At 43.1% G+C, this 21,919-nt stretch overlaps 1 protein-coding gene across 2 annotated transcripts in view; it reads right to left on the bottom strand.

Moving 5' to 3' along the window:
- Positions 1-20,755, bottom strand: part of LOC137437452 (cyclin-dependent kinase-like 1) — a 60,842-nt gene extending 40,087 nt beyond the window's left edge. For both annotated transcript variants that reach the window (XM_068131790.2, XM_078766852.1), the window contains exons 1-5: positions 20,526-20,755; positions 12,053-12,174; positions 8,496-8,568; positions 8,272-8,362; positions 4,557-4,757 (exon numbers count right to left, since the gene is read on the bottom strand). In XM_068131790.2, coding sequence (XP_067987891.1) covers positions 4,557-4,757; positions 8,272-8,362; positions 8,496-8,568; positions 12,053-12,174; positions 20,526-20,693 — 655 coding nt within the window. In that variant the 5' untranslated portion in view covers positions 20,694-20,755. The remainder of the gene's footprint in view (positions 1-4,556; positions 4,758-8,271; positions 8,363-8,495; positions 8,569-12,052; positions 12,175-20,525) is intronic.
- Positions 20,756-21,919: the final 1,164 nt, after the last annotated feature.

Here is a 21,919-nt window from a genome sequence, read left to right as displayed (position 1 = left end):
ATTAAGTTTTGTACTTGTCGAATTATGACGTCATAATGGAGGCACCTATGACATCATCTTTAACATATTTTATTCCCCATGGAGAGTTCTTTACAATGAGCCATGTCTCAATTTTTTCTATTCAGCGCTTTCGGAGATATAGAGGTGCAAAGTTTTTCGGTTTTTCCAAGATGGCGGCCGAACCACGTGACCGATGACGTCATCATTATCGTTTTTTCTCCACCAATTTATGCCTGCATGACGCTCAAGAAATTTCATCTTGATAGGATGAAGTTTTGTACTTGTCGAATTATGACGTCATAATGGAGGCACCTATGACATCATCATTAACATATTTTATTCCCCATGGAGCGTTCTTTACAATGAACCATGTCTAAATTTTTCTATTCAGCGCTTTCTGAGATATAGAGGTGCAAATGTTTTCGATTTTTCCAAGATGGCGGCCGAACCACGTGACCTATGACGTCATAATTACCATTAAAAAATTATACAGGTGGGTTCTCCGATGGTGAAAATTTCCTGTCAATCGGACCAATGGTTGCAGAGAAAATCATATTTATTCTGCGCAGACAGACAAACAAACAAACAAATGAAAAATCACTCACAGAGCAACACTTGGCAAAAGAGAACAAAGTGGAATGGCACTCAGTAGAGCATCCTTTTAACCTCAAAAATGGTTGGTGGTTGAATTCAGTTGGCTGAGATGAAAATCCTATTCAAATTTCAAGTCAATCGGATGAAAATTGAGGCTTTTAGAAATTTGAAAAAGGCAAAAAATTGACCTTGGGCCTATCTTGACCTTTTGGCCTATGTCGATCTCAAAAATAGTTGTTAGTTGAATTCAGTTAACTGATGTGTATATCCCATTCAAATTTCAAGTGAATCGTATGAAAATTGAGGATTTTAGAAATTTGAAATTGTTGTTGACCTTTTGGCCGAAACTAATCTCAAAAATAGTTGGGGGTTGAATTCAGTTCACCGATATGTAAATCCTCTTCAAATTTCAAGTCAATCAGATGAAAATTGAGGATTTTAGAAAATAAAAAAAAGTGGTTGACCTTTGGCCTATGTTGACCTTTTGGCCTATGTTGATCTCAAAAATAGTTGGTGGTTGAATTCAGTTCACCGATATGTAAATCCTATTCAAATTTCAAGTCAATCGGATGAAAATTGAGGATTTTAGAAATTTGAAATGGCTGTTGACTTTTGGCCCATGTTGACCTTTTGGCCTATGCTGTTATCAAAAATAGTTGCTGGTTGAATTCAGTTTGCAGATATGTAAATCCTTTTCAAATTTCAAGCAATTGGATGAAAATTGAGGATTTTAGAAATTTGAAAAAAGTGGTTGACCTTTGACCTATGTTGACCTTTTGGCCTATGCTGATCTCATAAATAGTTGGTGGTTGAATTCAGTTAGCCAATATGTAAATCCTTTTCAAATTTCAAGTCATCGGATGAAAATTGAGGATTTTAGAAATTCGGAAAATGTGGTTGACCTTTGGCCTATGTTGACCTTTTGGCCTATTCTGATCTCAAAAATACAGTTAGCCGATATGTAAATCCTATTCAAATTTCAAGTCAATCGGATGAAAATTGAGGATTTTAGAAATTTGAAATGGTTGTTGACCTTTGGCCTATGTTGCCCTTTTGGCCGATGCTGATCTCCAAAATAGTTGGTGGTTGAATTCAGTTAGCCGATATGTATATCCTATTCAAATTTCAAGTCAATCAGGTGAAAATTGAGGATTTTAGAAATCTGAAAAAGTGGTTGACCTTTGGCCTACGTTGACCTTTTGACCCAAAAAAATATAGGATGTTGTCGGACCACGAACTCTACCATTTGGTGAAGTTTGGTGTAGATCAGTTTAAAATTGTGACCTGTAAGCAAGTATAAGTGAGCGGACAGACAAACAAACCCACAAACCGGAGTGAGCAACATCCTTGGCAATTTTTTTTTTTTTTTTTGGACAAGTAACAAAGAAGACGTCATGCAGAGCACGATACTTGCAAAATCCCCCCCCCCCCCCCCCCCCCGCAAGAAAAAAAAAATTGTTCATTTCATGGATTAAAATTGACAATCTTGATCAAAGCTCAGGTCAACAGGAAGAAAAGTGACGATTTTTCAGATGAAAAATGATGATTTTGGAAAGTTAACCTTGAGTTGACCTTTGACCTTTTGACCTCAAAAATAGTTAGTTTCCCTATTTAGTGACTCAATGTGCAAATGCTGTTCAATTTTCAAGTTAATCGAATGAAAATTGAGGATTTTAGAAATTTGGCCTATGTTGACCTTTTGGCATATGTTGACCTCAAAAATACTTGGTGGTTGAATTCAGTGACCAGATATGCAAGTCCTCTTCAAATTTCAAGTTAATCAGATGAAAATTGTCTATTTTAGAAATTTGGCCTATGTTGACCTTTTGGCCTATGTTGACCACAAATATACTTGGTGGTTGAATTCAGTGACCATATATGCAAGTCCTCTTCAAATTTCAAGTCAATCGGATGAAAATTGAGGATTTTACAAATTTAGATACCAAAAAGGTGTTTTCCAATACCACAAAGGTGCTTTCCAATACCACAAAGGTGCTTTCCAATACCACAAAGGTGCTTTCCAATACCACAAAGGTGCTTTCCAATACCACAAAGGTGCTTTCCAATACCATAAAGGTGCTTTCCAATACCACAAAGGTGCTTTCCAATACCACAAAGGTGCTTTCCAATACCACCAATGTGTTTTCCAATACCACAAAGGTGTTTTCCAATACCACAAAGGTGCTTTCCAATACCACAAAGCGCAATACCATAAAGGTGCTTTCCAATACCACAAAGGTGCTTTCCAATACCACAAAGGTGCTTTCCAATGGAGATTGTGTTCTACGATTATCAAAGTTATCTTTGTTACAGGGATTAGTTTATGAAGTCTATTTTTATGGTGTGGCCCATCGGGTAAAGCCGTCTGGAACAGTGTTTGTCCGTCTGGATATATGTATGTATGTATGTATGTCCGCTCAAACGTATACCAATCAGAGCTGAGGATCTGGTAACATGACAGGGTGATGTCATTACAGCGGTACGGCAGCTGACTCTCTGCACTCCGCCATTTTGATTTATATGCCGTTCAAGCCGAACATATCGTCGAACCTGTCATATATCACAATCGCCATGCTCTACCTTGACGTTTTCATTCAGTGTGAGACACAAACCGATTTTTAAAATTATCATCAAATATCGAGAGCATCGACGTTACGTCTCTTCCAACAAAACGGTACGTACCCAACCCTTGTGGGGTATAATCTAGATTACAGTAGATGTTCCCTCAGTTCTGTAAGTAAAACTTACCTCACGGATGTCGGGATTCCTCCAAATTTCTTTGCTTCATGTTATAAACAGCACGAGCGACTGTTTGAAAAGCTAATAATACGTGTTTGTGGTTTATAATATCTTACAAGCCCAGATAGCCGCTGTTAGGCTTTCGGTCTTGTTTATGTTACCGCAGGAATAACGTTGCATGCAAATAGCCGTGACAACACTTACACACTTCTTGGCGATCACCAGTGAGATCACCGGTGAGATCACCTGTGAGATCACCTGTGAGATCACCAGTGAGATCACCTGTGAGATCACCTGTGAGATCACCGGTGAGATCACCAGCGAGATCACCAGTGAGATCACCAGCGAGATCACCAGCGAGATCACCAGCGAGATCACCAGCGAGATCACCAGCGAGATCACCGGCGAGATCACCAGTGAGATCACCGGTGAGATCACCTGTGAGATCACCTGTGAGATCACCGGTGAGATCACCTGTGAGATCACCGGCGAGATCACCGGCGAGATCACCAGCGAGATCACCAGTGAGATCACCAGCGAGATCACCAGCGAGATCACCAGCGAGATCACCGGCGAGATCACCAGTGAGATCACCAGCGAGATCACCAGCGAGATCACCGGCGAGATCACCAGTGAGATCACCAGCGAGATCACCAGCGAGATCACCGGCGAGATCACCAGCGAGATCACCGGCGAGATCACCAGCGAGATCACCAGTGAGATCACCAGTGAGATCACCAGCGAGATCACCAGCGAGATCACCAGCGAGATCACCAGCGAGATCACCAGCGAGATCACCGGCGAGATCACCAGTGAGATCACCAGCGAGATCACCAGCGAGATCACCAGTGAGATCACCAGCGAGATCACCAGCGAGATCACCAGCGAGATCACCAGCGAGATCACCGGCGAGATCACCGGCGAGATCACCAGTGAGATCACCACCTTGCACATTTATTAAAATAATCTCAAAAATGAAGCCAAAATCACAACGTCAGACCCTTACCTTTGGATCACGCAAATTCACCTTCGGACACAAAATTCACCAAATTCACCAACTACTTATATATTTATAATTAAATAAAACCGACATCGTCGTGTCTTGGACTAATCAAAGTAACTCAGTCGTATCACTTTTGGAACATCTCGCGTCCAGCCATGATCAAACAATCAAATGTACTGGTCTCGTGCATCTTTCCCACAGGTAGCCGCCAAAGCTTTACCCATGGTTTTGCGGATAAGGTACAGCTGGTCAACGTCCGAACGACCGGGCCACAAAGCCTGACCGGACAGCAACTCGGCGGCGACGCAGCCGACGGCCCAGACGTCCACGGGTGGCCCGTAGCACAGGTCGCCCACGAGCAATTCCGGGGCACGGTACCAGCGCGTCGCCACGTAGTCCGTGTACCGTGCACCTGGTCCCCCTGGTGTGAGACAAATTTCAACACAGGATGAAATTCAGAGATCGGCTTCTTAGACTCGAAAAGGCCTCTTGAAACATTGAAATAAGAGTTAAAAAGAAAAATTACATTAAAATGGGATTATCATACAGCGTAGACAGGTGGGGTGAGCAGGTACAACCAAGTCACTGAAACACGTGGAAATTGATGTAAAAACGGTGAACATCACAAGAAAGGGAATTCAGAATCGATGCTAAAGATAACTTTGATAAATTGAGGATAACCTTTGAGGTCATCAATGTATGTATATAGAGGAGGGAAACCTATAGGGGTCCGACGGGATAACCTGGACTACTAAAGGTATGCACACTCACCTTTCAGCCGTCTAGCCTGGGCTCGAATCTCGATCCCGATGTAAACTTTCATCCTGGTTTTATTACTTACAAAATCGACGATATTTCATGTATATTGGTCTGTTTGTCACCGACCTACAGGTCACGACTCTAAACCGATCGTAACGAAACCTCACCAAGTTGTAGAGGTCGTCACAATTAAGAAGCCTATTGATTTTGAGGTCAAAGGTCATCTGGAGGTCAAATTTCTAAAATCGCCATTTTTAATCTGATCGACTTGAAAATTGAACAGCTTTTGTAAAGTGCCTCACTAAATAGGGAAACCAACTATTTGAGGTCAAAAGGTCAAAGGTCTTTCACGAGCCTCGATCTTGTATACAAAAAAAGAAAGAAAAAAAAAAGGTCAACTCAAGGTCAAATTTCCAAAATCAATTTTCATCTGAAAAAACCCATCAATTTTCATCCCATTGACTTGAAAATAGAATAGCATTTGAATATTCCCTCATTGAATTGGGAAACGTACTATTTGAGGTCAAAAGGTCAAAGGTCAACTCAAGGTCAAATTCCTAAAATCAATTTTCATCTGAAAAAAACCATCAATTTTCATCCCATTGACTTGAAAATAGAATAGCATTTGAATATTGCCTCATTGAATTAGGAAACCAACTATTCGAGGTCAAAAGGTCAAAGGTCAACTCAAGGTCAAATTTCCAAAATCAATTTTCATCTGAAAAAACCCATCAATTTTCATCCCATTGACTTGAAAATACAATAGCATTTGAATATTGCCTCATTGAATTGGGAAACAAACTATTCGAGGTCAAAAGGTCAAAGGTCAACTCAAGGTCAAATTTCCAAAATCAATTTTCATCTGAAAAAACCCATCAATTTTCATCCCGTTCACTTGAAAATAGCATAGCATTTGAATATTGCCTCATTGAATTGGGAAACGTACTATTTGAGGTCAAAAGGTCAACTCTAGGTTAAACTTCTAAAATCATCAATTTTCAGTTGAAAAACCATCACTTTTCATCCTATTAACCTGAGCTTTGATGGATGGACATCGTCAAATTTCATCTGGATGAAATGGACAATTTGATGGATCAATGGCATCCTTTGGGGGGGTTGGGTGGCTATTTGTAAGTATCGTGGTCCAAATGACGTCTTCTTGTTTATTTATTTGTATGCAGCCTGTGTTTGATTGGCTGCATCATTTTCTGAAAACGGGGCTATGCCACAGATGCAGTGCCCCCTCGCCAGCCAGCTGGTACCCATTTTGTCGACCTCGGGAGGATGACAGACTGAGTCGACCCACCTGGTGTTCATTCAACAGCACGACAGGGGTCTGAACTCAAGACCCGAGGATCTTAAGCGAGCCACCTTATCCGTTAAACCAACACCAGGCTTTGCCATACCGGTGTTTGACATACAGGGCGAGGATTCAATATGTGCGCCGTCCCTCAGATGGACGTTTAGCCAGAGGATCCATTGTTGGGCGTTAAAGACCCCTGGGTGCCTTCTATGGAGAGTAGGCGAGTTATCACCAGCACCCTGTAACACATTACAAATACCTGCACAGACTCTCACCAACCCATATATGGCAAGCTTGGTGAGTATACCAATACACTCAAGGTGAGTTGAGGAATGATTAATCCTGTAGTGGACTGTAGACAGGCTGATGATGATATTGAAGATGAACCCCCACCATCCCGACCCCCCCCCCCGATATCCTTTTAAAGGGTGCAGACCATTCAAGATATCACAACCATGGATCTGTTGCACCCCCCCCCCCCCCCCACCATCCCGACCCCCTCGATATCCTTTTAAAGGGTGCAGACAATTCAGGATATCACAACCATGGATCTGTTGCACCCCCCCCCCCCCCCCCACCATGCCCCCCTTCCCCCGGTCTCCCCTCCCAAACAAAAATAAATTCAATTCCCATTTCACCAAAACAGGGCTCAACACAAACTGCTCATATTGGACAATTATATAAAATCTCTCACAACAGCCTCCAATGGGTTTCTATTATTTCTTAAAATCTCCGTTTCCTTTATCAAGTTAAAATTCCTTCATTAAAATGACGTTGAACACCAAAAATGCCACTTGTCGTAACAAAAAAACCAAGATGTTTGGCACCAACATCACCATCACCATCACCATCACCACCACCATCACCATCATCACCACCACCATCATCATCATCATCACCATCATCACCACCACCACCACCACCATCATCATCACCACCATCATCACCACCACCACCATCATCATCATCACCACCACCACCATCATCATCACCACCACCATCACCATCACCACCATCACCATCACCACCATCACCATCACCACCACCACCACCATCATCATCACCATCACCACCATCATCACCACCACCACCATCATAACCACCACCACCACCACCATCATCATCATCATCATCACCACCACCATCATCATCATCATCACCATCATCACCACCATCATCAGCCTTGTTTTGAGTGCAGTGCAGGACTAAGGATTCCCTCAACCCACTTTGCAGGTATCACATACTTCGTGATGAGTTTTCCATATAACTGGAATCTGGAGTGCTGCTTCTTCTTCATATTAAACATTTGAACTACCTGGTCATTTTGTTTTTAGAGGGCAGAATTTGCCAACGGGAATGTACTGTCTTAGTCTTCTTCTTCTTCTTCCAGATGTATCGTTGGCTGAGGGGGAGGGGGGGTCATGGGGGCGTTGCTGTGCCACTGATGGCAGTGCCTCCTTTTAGGGCAGGGATTCGGCGGTGGTGCCGGCGATAGCTCGCCTACTCTACTGGAAGGGCACCGTGGGATCTCCGGGATCTTTAAGGTGCACCAGGTAATACCTGCACACAAGACGTTAGTTTAACGTCCATCGGAGGAATGGCACACACATTTATAAGACCCCCATCCTCCCTGCGACACAGCAGGATGACCGGTACAAGGTTCATACCTGGGCTGGGGTTCAAATTCAGGTTAGATGGCTCAAAGGTGAGTGTGCTTACCTGTAAGCCATCCTGTCAGCCCAGAATCTACTGTAACAGCAGGTGATCGGATTATGTACTGTACCACTTTTAGAAGACGCCACTGCATTGTCCTGAAACATTGTTTGAAAATAACTTGTTCGCATCAACATCATTGTCTGCGGTGTCTGCTTACTTAGTGTCCGAGCAAAACCAAAGTCGCAGAGCTTCACCACCCCGTGCTTTGTGAGCAGGATGTTCTCGGGTTTCAGATCTCGATGGATGCACTGATCACACAATGGGTGGGCTGGGTGAGAATGGGGGACATGGAGGAGACATCGCACGGAAGCATTGAGACTCATCGTCATCGTCATCGTCACCGTCACCGTCACCGTCACCGTTACCGTCACCGTCACTCACGTTGTGCTGATGGCAGAAGTGAACACCTTGCAGGGTCTGGTACAGGATGCTTTTGGTCTGAGGCTCCGGAACGCTGCACATGACACAGGACGATCATGTAACGACTCAAAGATGTCATGTCACAATTCATGAAAATTCACCTTCGCATAAATTAGATGTAGAAAGAAAGAAAGAAATTTGTAAATAAATTAATTTTAAAAGTTCCACAAAAATCAATGCTGAAGCAAAAGTGACACCTGTGCTCCGTAAACACAACGGATGAAGCCTGGAATTATAACTGGATTCAATTCAGCATTCCCGCATCCAATATCCCATTGTGAGCAAAACAAAGCTCATGATTGTGCAAAAGTGGGTTTTTAGCCGCGTCGTAAGACGCTGGTCATAGAGTGCCCTCTGCTGTTGTTGTTGTTGTTCTTCTTCTTCTTCTTGTTCTTCTTCTTCTTGTTCTTGCAGAGAAGACAAAACCTCAAAGCTCCACCCATTCTGGGAACCACAGCTCCACCCATTCTGGGAGAGGCTTCATATAAACAAATATCCACCATTTTATTAACTCGCATAGCTTTGAGGCCTGTTTTGTAGGCCCGTGGTGTCTTCCTCTCTCACACGGTTTTATTTCAAATCAAATTCGATATATCATTTCATTTTTCACAGTCACTAACATAGTTTTAGACTCGGTTGAAAAAAAACGGGAAGAAAATCCGATGGAAGTTGCCCTTTATAGAACGAAATGAATTCTCAAAGGCCTGTAACTTCAAGTACATTGAGATATATTTTGTTTAAATCGCGGCATGGTCAGTCATACACCGCCCGAAATAACAGACGGGAAAATGCCGAGATATATATATTTTGTTTAAATCGCGGCATGGTCAGTCATACACCGCCCGAAATAACAGACGGGAAAATGCCGAGATATATATATTTTGTTTAAATCGCGGCATGGTCAGTCATACACCGCCCGAAATAACAGACGGGAAAATGCCGAGATATATTAAAAATTCGTCCATTTGATGACAATCGTCACGATGAAATATTTAATTTATACGTCGTCACAATAATGTGGAGAGAGGAGCATAGCTTCGTTCACGTGTCGCCACATACGGGAAATTGCCGAGATATATATATATTTTTAATCGCGGCATGGTCAGTCATACACCGCCTGAAATAACAGATGGGAAAATGCCGAGATATATTAAAAATTCGTCCATTTGATGACAATCGTCACGATGAAATATTTAATTTATACGTCGTCACAATAATGTGGAGAGAGGAGCATAGCTTCGTTCACGTGTCGCCACAGACGGGAAATTGCCGAGATATATATTTTTAATCGCGGCATGGTCAGTCATACACCGCCCGAAATAACAGATGGGAAAATGCCGAGATATATTAAAAATTCGTCCATTTGATGACTATCGTCACGATGAAATATTTAATTTATACGTCGTCACAATAATGTGGAGAGAGGAGATAGCTTCGTTCACGTGTCGCCACAGACGGGAAATTGCCGAGATATATATTTTTTAAATCGCGGCATGGTCAGTCATACACCGCCTGAAATAACAGACGGGAAAATGCCGAGATATATTAAAAATTCGTCCATTTGATGACAATCGTCACGATGAAATATTTAATTTATACGTTGTCACAATAATGTGGAGAGAGGAGCATAGCTTCGTTCATGTGTCGCCACACACGGGAAATTGCCGAGATATATATACGGTATTTTAAATCGCGGCATGGTCAGTCATACACCGCCTGAAATAACAGACGGGAAAATGCCGAGATATATTAAAAATTCGTCGCCACACACGGAAAATTGCCGAGATATATTTTCACTTTGCACAAAAATAACATCAAGTAATCGAATCAATAGGAATGTCCTGTGCCTATAACATCGACGATATAGGCACAGCTGCATCTAGGCATTGTGTAACATCTACGATATAGGCACAGCTGCATCTAGGCATTGTGTAACATCGACGCGGCTTTTGTTTTATTTAAAACTTTTTGTACTTGTTATATATATAGAACATCGAGGCTCGTGAAAGAGCTAACATTAATCACAAAAAAACAAACTGACACATAAAACATTTGATAAAGGGAGTGGGAGAGAAGATTGGGAGCAGGGACATCGGGAGATCTGTGGGAGAGAGATGGCTTGGGGGGAGGAGGCATGGGAAGGGGGGGAGGGGGGGAGGAGGAATGGGAAGGGGGGGAGGGGGGGAGGAGGCATGGGAAGGGGGGGAGGGGGGGAGGAGGCATGGGAAGGGGGGAGGGGGGAGGGGGGGAGGAGGCATGGGAAGGGGGGAGGGGGGGAGGAGGCATGGGAAGGGGGGGAGGAGGCATGGGAATGGGGGGAGGAGGCATGGAAGGGGGGGACGGAGGGAGGGAGGGAGAGAGGGAGAGGTATAAAACACATGGACACTGCTAGGACTTCCAGGACAGAAGTCGGGATGTTAAAAAGTGGATCTGGGGTGAATTAACTGTTTCTGGGGTGAATTTTCTGCGTGCACGTCACTGCTCTAAGTTACGAACGTCACGAAAATCTGACAAACCCAGGGGGGGACTGAAGGTAGGGGGTGTGAAAAAGGGGGTTCATTTTAGAAAATGAAGAATCTCTCAGTTTTCCAAAATTATCCATATTCTGATCTCCCATCATCCTCCGTTACAGAGATTTGGCGCCACCAAGGCCATTTATTGGCAAGGATCACATTGGGTGGTTTGCCATTGCCTCTCCAGCAATAGTCAGGGGCGGAATTTGTAATTTATTCAGGATACCAGCGATAACTCACCTACTCTTAGACAAGGACTCACCGCAGCGTTCCCTCATCCAATACATTTATCCACCAAGGAATGTTGGCAGATGGAGTTCCCAGTTTAACGTCCATCCGAGGGAGAGCAATATGATCAGGTCAGGGCACTTGATGAATCGCCATGACTGGACCGACATTCGAACCCGGCTCGTCATCTTAGGAGTGAGAGAACCAATAGGACTAGGCCATCCTGCCAGCAAGTCTGTCTCTCTATCTCTGGGGTGCGGGTCGGGCTTGTGGGTATGGGGGACAGTGGCGGTGAGGGTTTGGGTGTGCGGTGGGGGTCAGGGTGGCAGTCGGGGTTGGGAGTGCAGGATGGGGTCGGGTTTGGGGCCTGGGGGTGCGGTGGGGGTCGGGGTGGCAGTCGGGGTTGGGGGTGCGGTAGAGGTCAGGATGGTGGTTGGGGTGCGGTGGGGGTCAGGGTGGCAGTCGGGGTTGGGGGTGCAGGATGGGGTCGGGTTTGGGGCCTGGGGGTGCGGCATGGGGTCGGGTTTGGGGGTTGGGGGTGCGGGATGGGGTCGGGTTTGGGGGTTGGGTGTGCGGCATGGGGTCGGGTTTGGGGGTTGGGGGTGCGGGATGGGGTCGGGTTTGGGGGTTGGGGGTGCGGGATGGGGTCGGGTTTGGGGGTTAGGGCTGCAGAGTTAAGGGTGCGGTGGAGTGGAGGTCGGGGTTGGGGTTGGGGCTGCAGGGTGCGGTGGATGTGAAAGACGGTAATTTTCAAGGTGAGTGGTGTTTCAAACTCACCCGTGAGGATACCTTTCCAGCTCGTCCAACACGGTGCGTTCGCAGAACTCAAACACAAGGTGCACACGTCTCTTGCGCCGAAACACCTCGAGCAGAGTGACCAGGTTCACGTGTTTCAGTTGCTGGTGATGGAAAAACATGTAAATTATCAAAACAAACAAGAGAGAATGAATGAACATGGGAAAAAAAAATCTTTCAAATAAAATTGTGTTTTTGGATTAAACAAAGGAGCAAATGTCTTTTAGTACATTATTACATTCCAGACATTGAATTACCTCAAGATTCATTCATTCATTCATATACCATGCTGTCTGCGTTGTGTCGGTGCTGCCGAAGCAGTTTCTTGGTTACGGTTGGAATCCTGCACAGGTAATCACTCAGGTCAGGGCAGGAATTTGTAATTCGTCCAGGGTGCCGGAGATAGCTCGCCTACTCTTCACGAAGGACACAGTGTGACTCACCGAAGGACACCGGATACCGAAGGACACCGAAGGCCGATGGGACAGCCGGCTTAACGTCCATCCGAGGGACGACACACACGTTGATGATTCACCTTCGCTATGAGACACCTGGATGACAGTTTATACCTGGGTCGGGATTCAAACCTAGGCTAGACAGCTCAGAGGTGAGTGTGCACACCTGTACGGCGACCTTGTTACATGGCAGCCCCTCTCTCGCTCTCTCTTCACGAGGTATAATTATTCATTCCTTTCTCCGCATATTTTCTCACTGGGGCGCCATTGTTTGCTCTTCTATTTCCTTCATCTCAATATCAAAAGACGTCATGGACATTATTATTTAATTTAATGAAAGGTAACTGGATGTAAATACCCTGATGGTGAAGTTATAATTCCTTTACCTATTGTCTCATGCAAGTTAACTCTTCGTAATGATGGATCATATTGTCTCGTGTAAGTTAACTCTTTGTAATGATGGATCATATTGTCTCGTGCAAGTTAACTCTTTGTAATGATGGACCATATTGTCTCGTGTAATTAACTCTTTGTAATAATGGATCATATTGTCTCGTGCACGTCAACTCTTTGTAATGATAGATCATATTGTCTCGTGTAATTAACTCTTTGTAATAATGGATCATATTGTCTCGTGCACGTCAACTCTTTGTTATGATAGATCATATTGTCTCGTGTAATTAACTCTTTGTAATAATGGATCATATTGTCTCGTGCACGTTAACTCTTTGTAATGATGGATCATATTGTCTCGTGTAAGTTAACTCTTTGTAATGATGGATCATATTGTCTCGTGCACGTTAACTCTTTGTAATGATGGATCATATTGTCTCGTGCACGTTAACTCTTTGTAATGATAGATCATATTGTCTCGTGCACGTTAACTCTTTGTAATGATGGATCATATTGTCTTGTGCACGTTAACTCTTTGTAATGATGGACCATATTGTCTCGTGTAATTAACTCTTTGTAATAATGGATCATATTGTCTCGTGCACGTTAACTCTTTGTAATGATGGATCATATTGTCTCGTGTAAGTTAACTCTTTGTAATAATGGATCATATTGTCTCGTGCACGTTAACTCTTTGTAATGATGGATCATATTGTCTCGTGTAAGTTAACTCTTTGTAATAATGGATCATATTGTCTCGTGCAAGTTAACTCTTTGTAATGATGGATCATATTGTCTCGTGTAAGTTAACTCTTTGTAATAATGGATCATATTGTCTCGTGCAAGTTAACTCTTTGTAATGATGGATCATATTGTCTCGTGTAAGTTAACTCTTTGTAATGATAGATCATATTGTCTCGTGTAAGTTAACTCTTTGTAATGATGGATCATATTGTCTCGTGTAAGTTAACTCTTTGTAATAATGGATCATATTGTCTCGTGCAAGTTAACTCTTTGTAATGATAGATCATATTGTTTCGTGTAAGTTAACTCTTTGTAATGATAGATCATATTGTCTCGTGTAAGTTAACTCTTTGTAATGATAGATCATATTGTCTCGTGCAAGTTAACTCTTTGTAATGATGGATCATATTGTCTCGTGCAAGTTAACTCTTTGTAATGATGGATCATATCGTCTCGTGTAAGTTAACTCTTTGTAATGATGGATCATATTGTCTCATGTAAATTAACTCTTTGTAATGATGGATCATATTGTCTCATGTAAGTTAACTCTTTGTAATGATGGATCATATTGTCTCGTGTAAGTTAACTCTTTGTAATGATGGATCATATTGTCTCGTGTAAGTTAACTCTTTGTAATGATAGACCATATTGTCTCGTGTAAGTTAACTCTTTGTAATGATAGATCATATTGTCTCGTGTAAGTTAACTCTTTGTAATGATGGACCATATTGTCTCGTGTAAGTTAACTCTTTGTAATGATAGATCATATTGTCTCGTGTAAGTTAACTCTTTGTAATGATGGATCATATTGTCTCGTGTAAGTTAACTCTTTGTAATGATGGATCATATTGTCTCGTGCAAGTTAACTCTTTGTAATGATGAATCATATTGTCTCGTGCAAGTTAACTCTTTGTAATGATGGATCATATCGTCTTGTGCAAGTTAACTCTTTGTAATGATAGATCATATAGTCTCGTGTAAGTTAACTCTTTGTAATGATGGATCATATTGTCTCATGTAAATTAACTCTTTGTAATGATGGATCATATTGTCTCATGTAAGTTAACTCTTTGTAATGATGGATCATATTGTCTCGTGTAAGTTAACTCTTTGTAATGATGGATCATATTGTCTCGTGTAAGTTAACTCTTTGTAATGATAGACCATATTGTCTCGTGTAAGTTAACTCTTTGTAATGATAGATCATATTGTCTCGTGTAAGTTAACTCTTTGTAATGATGGATCATATTGTCTCGTGCACGTTAACTCTTTGTAATGATGGATCATATTGTCTCGTGCAAGTTAACTCTTTGTAATGATGGACCATATTGTCTCGTGCAAGTTAACTCTTTGTAATGATAGATCATATTGTCTCGTGCAAGTTAACTCTTTGTAATGATGGATCATATTGTCTCGTGTAAGTTAACTCTTTGTAATGATGGATCATATTGTCTCGTGTAAGTTAACTCTTTGTAATGATGGACCATATTGTCTCGTGCAAGTTAACTCTTTGTAATGATAGATCATATTGTCTCGTGCAAGTTAACTCTTTGTAATGATGGATCATATTGTCTCGTGTAAGTTAACTCTTTGTAATGATGGACCATATTGTCTCGTGTAAGTTAACTCTTTGTAATGATAGATCATATTGTCTCGTGTAAGTTAACTCTTTGTAATGATAGATCATATTGTCTCGTGTAAGTTAACTCTTTGTAATGATGGATCATATTGTCTCGTGCACGTTAACTCTTTGTAATGATGGATCATATTGTCTCGTGCAAGTTAACTCTTTGTAATGATGGATCATATTGTCTCGTGTAAGTTAACTCTTTGTAATGATGGATCATATTGTCTCGTGTAAGTTAACTCTTTGTAATGATGGATCATATTGTCTCGTGTAAGTTAACTCTTTGTAATGATGGATCATATTGTCTCGTGCAAGTTAACTCTTTGTAATGATGGATCATATTGTCTCGTGTAAGTTAACTCTTTGTAATGATGGATCATATTGTCTTGTGCAAGTTAACTCTTTGTAATGATGGATCATATTGTCTCGTGCAAGTTAACTCTTTGTAATGATGGATCATATTGTCTCGTGTAAGTTAACTCTTTGTAATGATGGATCATATAGTCTCGTGTAAGTTAACTCTTTGTTATGATAGATCATATTGTCTCGTGTAAGTTAACTCTTTGTAATGATGGATCATATTGTCTCATGTAAATTAACTCTTTGTAATGATGGATCATATTGTCTCGTGTAAGTTAACTCTTTGTAATGATGGATCATATTGTCTCGTGTAAGTTAACTCTTTGTAATGATAGATCATATTGTCTCGTGCACGTTAACTCTTTGTAATGATGGATCATATTGTCTCGTGCACGTTAACTCTTTGTAATGATAGATCATATTGTCTCGTGCACGTTAACTCTTTGTAATGATGGATCATATTGTCTCGTGCACGTTAACTCTTTGTAATGATGGATCATATTGTCTCGTGCACGTTAACTCTTTGTAATGATAGATCATATTGTCTCGTGCACGTTAACTCTTTGTAATGATGGATCATATTGTCTCGTGCACGTTAACTCTTTGTAATGATGGATCATATTGTCTCGTGCACGTTAACTCTTTGTAATGATGGATCATATTGTCTCGTGCACGTTAACTCTTTGTAATGATGGATCATATTGTCTCGTGCACGTTAACTCTTTGTAATGATAGATCATATTGTCTCGTGCACGTTAACTCTTTGTAATGATGGATCATATTGTCTCGTGCACGTTAACTCTTTGTAATGATAGATCATATTGTCTCGTGCACGTTAACTCTTTGTAATGATGGATCATATTGTCTCGTGCACGTTAACTCTTTGTAATGATGGATCATATTGTCTCGTGCACGTTAACTCTTTGTAATGATGGATCATATTGTCTCGTGCACGTTGTTAACTCTTTGTAATGATAGATCATATTGTCTCGTGCACGTTAACTCTTTGTAATGATGGATCATATTGTCTCGTGCACGTTAACTCTTTGTAATGATGGATCATATTGTCTCGTGCACGTTAACTCTTTGTAATGATGGATCATATTGTCTCGTGCACGTTAACTCTTTGTAATGATGGATCATATTGTCTCGTGCACGTTAACTCTTTGTAATGATAGATCATATTGTCTCGTGCACGTTAACTCTTTGTAATGATAGATGATATTGTCTCGTGAAAGTTAAATTTTAGGTTATGGCACGAGGCAGTGATAGAATGCATAAGCATATAGTGCCCCTTTAAAAGCGATTAAAAGTGATTCACGTTCTTTTAAAATAAATTCGAACTGTTCACGAATGTCATGGAATTTGTTTTCACCGAGTATTAAACTACTTTAGCGACTATAGGGAAATGAAAACATAAATTTAATCCGAGTTAAAATGAGGGTGTGAGGCCACCGGGAAGCTTAGGTTAAAAAAGTGTTCTGTCTACTGTATCGCCATGGCTTGCAAAAGCAGCCTGGAGAGCGCACTCCCATTAATTATTTTCCAAAAAGGTGTTTACATTTACCAAAACATCCCGTTTTCATTCATGCATTCCATTGGAGTTCCTTTAGAGTGCTTGCAAAGGTTGAGTCTGCTAGGTTTCATGGTTTTGGAGTTATGGAGGAGACACACACACACAGACAGACAGACACACACACTGCCTTTTATTATTATAGATACTAGGGCATGCCCGTACTATATATAAGCTAGGACGTGCCCGTACGTGGGTGCCCGTTCCTTGCAAAAAAAAAAAAACTGCAAAAAAAAAAAAAACTGCAAAAAAAAAACAATGGTTTGGTCCATTCGCAACGACCACAGAACCCCCCCCCCCTCTATTTACATGAATGGTTTGGTCCATTCGCAAAGCCAAAGCGAACGACCACAGAACCCCCCCCTCTATTTACATGAATGGTTTGGTCCATTCGCAAAGCCAAAGCGAACGACCACAGAACCCCCCCCCCTCTATTTACATGAATGGTTTGGTCCATTCGCAACGGCAAAGCGAACGGCGAACGGCTAAATCGCCATAGCTCGGTAAGTACTTGTCCGATTAATTTCAAACCTTGAAAAGGCACATCCTCGGGTCCCCAGCAAAATACCTGGCAAGTTTCAAGTATATCGGACCGGTAGTTGTCGAGAAACAGCGGTCACAGACAAACGTACAGACGTACAAACGTACAAACGTACAGAGATTACTGGAATTATAGATAGATAAATGTCCCGTCTCCTTAAACTGCTCCTGAGAGCTGAGTCTAGCTCGGCTCGGGATCGATCATCGTTCTACACTGAAACCTCTTTATGGCAAGTACGTCCTTCCTCAGATGAGGTGACCAAAACCGTACACAGTATCCAAGATGGAGACCTCACGAAATTCCTGCCAATCCCAGGTGGCTGGAAATACAAATTCCCTCTGCAGATGAAATCCACTGTTAACACTGATTAATCTTGCCTTACGTAAGCTATTGTAGCTTACTTAAGGATATCTCGTGGTCTGTAGGTGTGCTTTCTGACCTCTAAGCCCTGTAGCCTGGTTTTGAATCCCGACCCAGGTATAAACTGCCATCCTGGTCTCGTGGGCAGGACGGGGCATCATTGGGGGCTATTTATGGGATGGACGTTAAATTGGGCATCCTGGCCTTCACGAATTGTGGGTAATCTATCGCAAGATGAATCACCTGCGTGTGGAATACTGGGATGACAGTTTATAGCTTGGTCGGGATTGGACCCCAGGCTGGAGTTTGGAGACGAGTGTGCGTACCTGTTTAATGGTGTGTTTAATTATTTTTGTATTTTCGAGGAATTTATTCATTTCAATTTCATACTTTGGACAACGTCGAACACAAATCGGAGCATGAACCCACACTTTGCTCTTACTTTGGCTCTGAATTTGGTAAATTGTCTGGCGGCTCGTCCCGATCGCGCATGCGCACATCACGGTAAAAGAATTACTCATTTCCAAAAAACCCGCAGTTTAGCAGCGTTTGCCAAAACTTTACGCCATCTCGACCAATCAAATTAGCCGCAGTCTCTGTGGACGGACCAACAGTATCACCTTCGTCCAAAAGATCTGTTTGACGAATTAAAACTTTTCTCAAAGTTCTTTCCAAAATCATCAATTTCTCCGAGAAGAGTTGGCATGAGTTTCAGGTCTGGACTGTCCTTCCCGACTCCCATTCGTTGTGTCTTGGACTTCGGCTCTGCTGTTGGTTTCCCCTCCCCACCCGCCACAAACCCCACCTCCCAACCATTCCTTTTCTCCTGTTGGGTCCTGATCCGTTCAGTGGACTAATATGACCTCTTCCACGAGCATCGACTATATGTCCAAAAAAAGATACTATTAAGGTAAGGTGTTCCATGAACTCAGGTTTGATTTGTAATACCCCCTCACACCGGGAGTGGCGCTATACAATACATTTTTTTTGTATACAAAGTCGAGGCTCCTGCAAGAGCAACACATAAAACACAAAGACACAAACAGAAAACAGATAAAACTTATAATAAAGGGAGTGGGAGACAGGAGGGAGAGAGGGAAGCGCATCAACAGTAGTGAACAGGGACAGTGGTAGATCTGTGGAAGGGAGAAGGCTGGGGGGGGGGGGGGGGGGGGAGGGGTGGGATTGAAGAGAGTGAGGGAGTTTGTTCCAGAGGCGGGAGAAAAGGGGAATGAAAGAGTGAAGGTGAGCAGAGAGTCTTGATTTTGGTAGTTTAACCATAAGAGGGTTGCAGGCAGATCTTGTGCGACCTGTAGGAATATTTGCGGGACAGAGCACAGAGAGAGCTGGGGGAGCAAGGCCGGAGAGGAGTCGGTAGAAGACAGAAAGACCACCAACCTGCCTGTGGTGAGTGAAAGGCCCTTGGAGTTAGCTTCATCGCGGGAGATTCCAATGATTCTGAAAGCTTTGGTTTCAACAGCATGAAGACGAGCTAGGTGTGAGGCAGGAGCACCGGCCCAAAGGGGAGAGCAGTATTCCATTGAGCTGCGGATGAAAGCCTTGTATGTGGTGAGGAGCTCAGGTGTGCCAAGGAAGGACTTCGCACGACGGAGGATGCCCAGTCGGCGACTGGCTTTGGAGGCCAGATTGGAAATGTGGTTTTCCCAGGAAAGATCATGGCAGATAGTGAGACCCAAAATCTTGAGCGACAGAACTTCTTGGAGAGGATTGTTGAGAAAGTAGATGGGAGGGTTGTCCAGTTGGTCTTTTCGGAGAGACAAAGTAAGAGTGTGAGATTTGTCAGGATTGAAAGACATGTTCCACTTGTTTGCCCAGTCTGTGATTTTGTCCAAGTCTGCAGAGAGTGAGGAGGCTGCAGACTGCCGATCTGAGGGATGAGGAATGGAGCGGCAGAGAGTGGAGTTATCAGCAAAGAGATAGAGAGAATTTTCCAGAGTCGGAGAGATCATTGATAAAGACCAGAAAAGAGGATTGTTGAGAAAGTAGATGGGAAGGGGGGGGGGGGGGGGTGTTGTCCAGACGGTCATTGGAGTTCTGAATTTATCCTGAATATTTACATAGTGTGTCCTTTTCCCCCTTGCCCCCTCTCCTCGGCCTGAACTCCCACGTGACTTGTACTATTAGTAATAATTTCCTTTTTTACTCCCTAAACTCCCCGTGTAATCCCAGAACACCCAGCAGTTTTAAACTCATTCCGTCCAGCGAGTGTTTCAGTTGTCCACGGAGACAAAAACAAACCCAAAACACCCACAAAGGTTAAAAAAATTATTTATATACAGTACGATTCCTGATTTTAACGCTAACACCTTTGTAACCAATGCACTTCAACGCACGTGTAAATAAAACCGCACAGGTAAGAGAAATGACGTCATAGGACGCACCTTCAGCATCCGAACCTCTCTCAGAGCTATTTTCCTGATGAGCGGGTCCTCTTCCGAGTCCATGAACCTCTTAACAGCGACCAGGTGCCCGCTTTCCCGACTGCGGCATTTGAAGACGACCCCGTAAGACCCCTCTCCAATTTTCTCAAGTTTATGGTACTTCTCCATCAGGTGGTTCTGCGGCAGCTCACTGGGATGACGTCACGCAGCCTCTTATGTCCCGTGACCACACCCCTCGCCGCAGCTCCTCCGGCACTATGCCCCGCCCCTCCCCACGCATCACGGCCTGAGCCCACCCTCCCACTTCCAAGGAGCGCGTGGCGTCTCAGACGCCTGGCAACCCCTGGCGGCACAATGGGCGGTGTCGGTGTCCAAGCAACACGGATTTATTTCCAGACATGGGTCACCTGCACTCTCACCCCGTTTGGGCCTCCCTTGCACCTGGAGCTTAATCCTCGATATCCTTTGCACTTGGAACTTCATCTTGGAAGAAGATCCCGGGCAAGACCGACTGAGCTTTGGACCCGTGCCCATGGGAGAGCTCCCTGGACTCGGGTTACTTTTCACAAACAGACACTGAATCCTTTAGCGACAAAACGCGCATCGACTTGGAGGAAAACTACCCGTGGTGCCCCCTCTCCCCCCTTATTGCATTACAAATTCCAGGAGTTCCACATTTACAAATTAGCGCTCGAATATTGAAGCCAATAATTTGATTTATCCTGAATATTTTGTAATAACATGATATGATATTGTGGGCTAGTTCACAATCCACAAAGGTCACATAGTATGACGTCATGCAGCACAAAGTGGATTGCGTTGAACAAACATAGGGGCAGCACACCAGGTAGAATAAACAGTACATTGCACCGACTAAAGGTATTTTAAAGCAATTTCAATGGTTTCTAGAAGACAGGGCAGCAGGTAGGTGACACACTTTGAAAACGCAAAACGGACTTGGAAGGAAAACAGGTTAATCAGTCGACAAACCACAAAAGAATATTGTCCTGACAGCAATCCCATAAGATGTCACACGTCATCAAACAGTCCCACCCTCCACCTCAAAGTCAGCATATGTTGTGTCCACCATTTGCACGTGCACAAGTCTCACAGTGGCATCGGGGATGTTCCTCCACTCATTCTGCAATACCGGACCCAACGCAGCAACGTTGTGTGGCGGCGGCTGACGTCGGCGTACACGTCGCCCTAACTCATCCCAAAGGTGCTCGATAGGGTTTAAGTCTGGGGACAAAGCTGGCCAATTGTTAGGGTTAGGGTTAGTTGTTAGAGTTAGGGTTAGTTGTTAGAGTTAGGGGTAGTTGTTAGAGTTAGGGGTAGTTGTTAGAGTTAGGGGTAGTTGTTAGAGTTAGGGGTAGTTGTTAGAGTTAGGGTTA

This window comes from Myxine glutinosa, chromosome 12, assembly GCF_964187855.1.
Source record: "Myxine glutinosa chromosome 12, kmMyxGlut1.1, whole genome shotgun sequence".
NCBI lineage: Eukaryota > Metazoa > Chordata > Myxini > Myxiniformes > Myxinidae > Myxine > Myxine glutinosa.
This window is presented reverse-complemented; position numbering and strand designations above follow the sequence as displayed.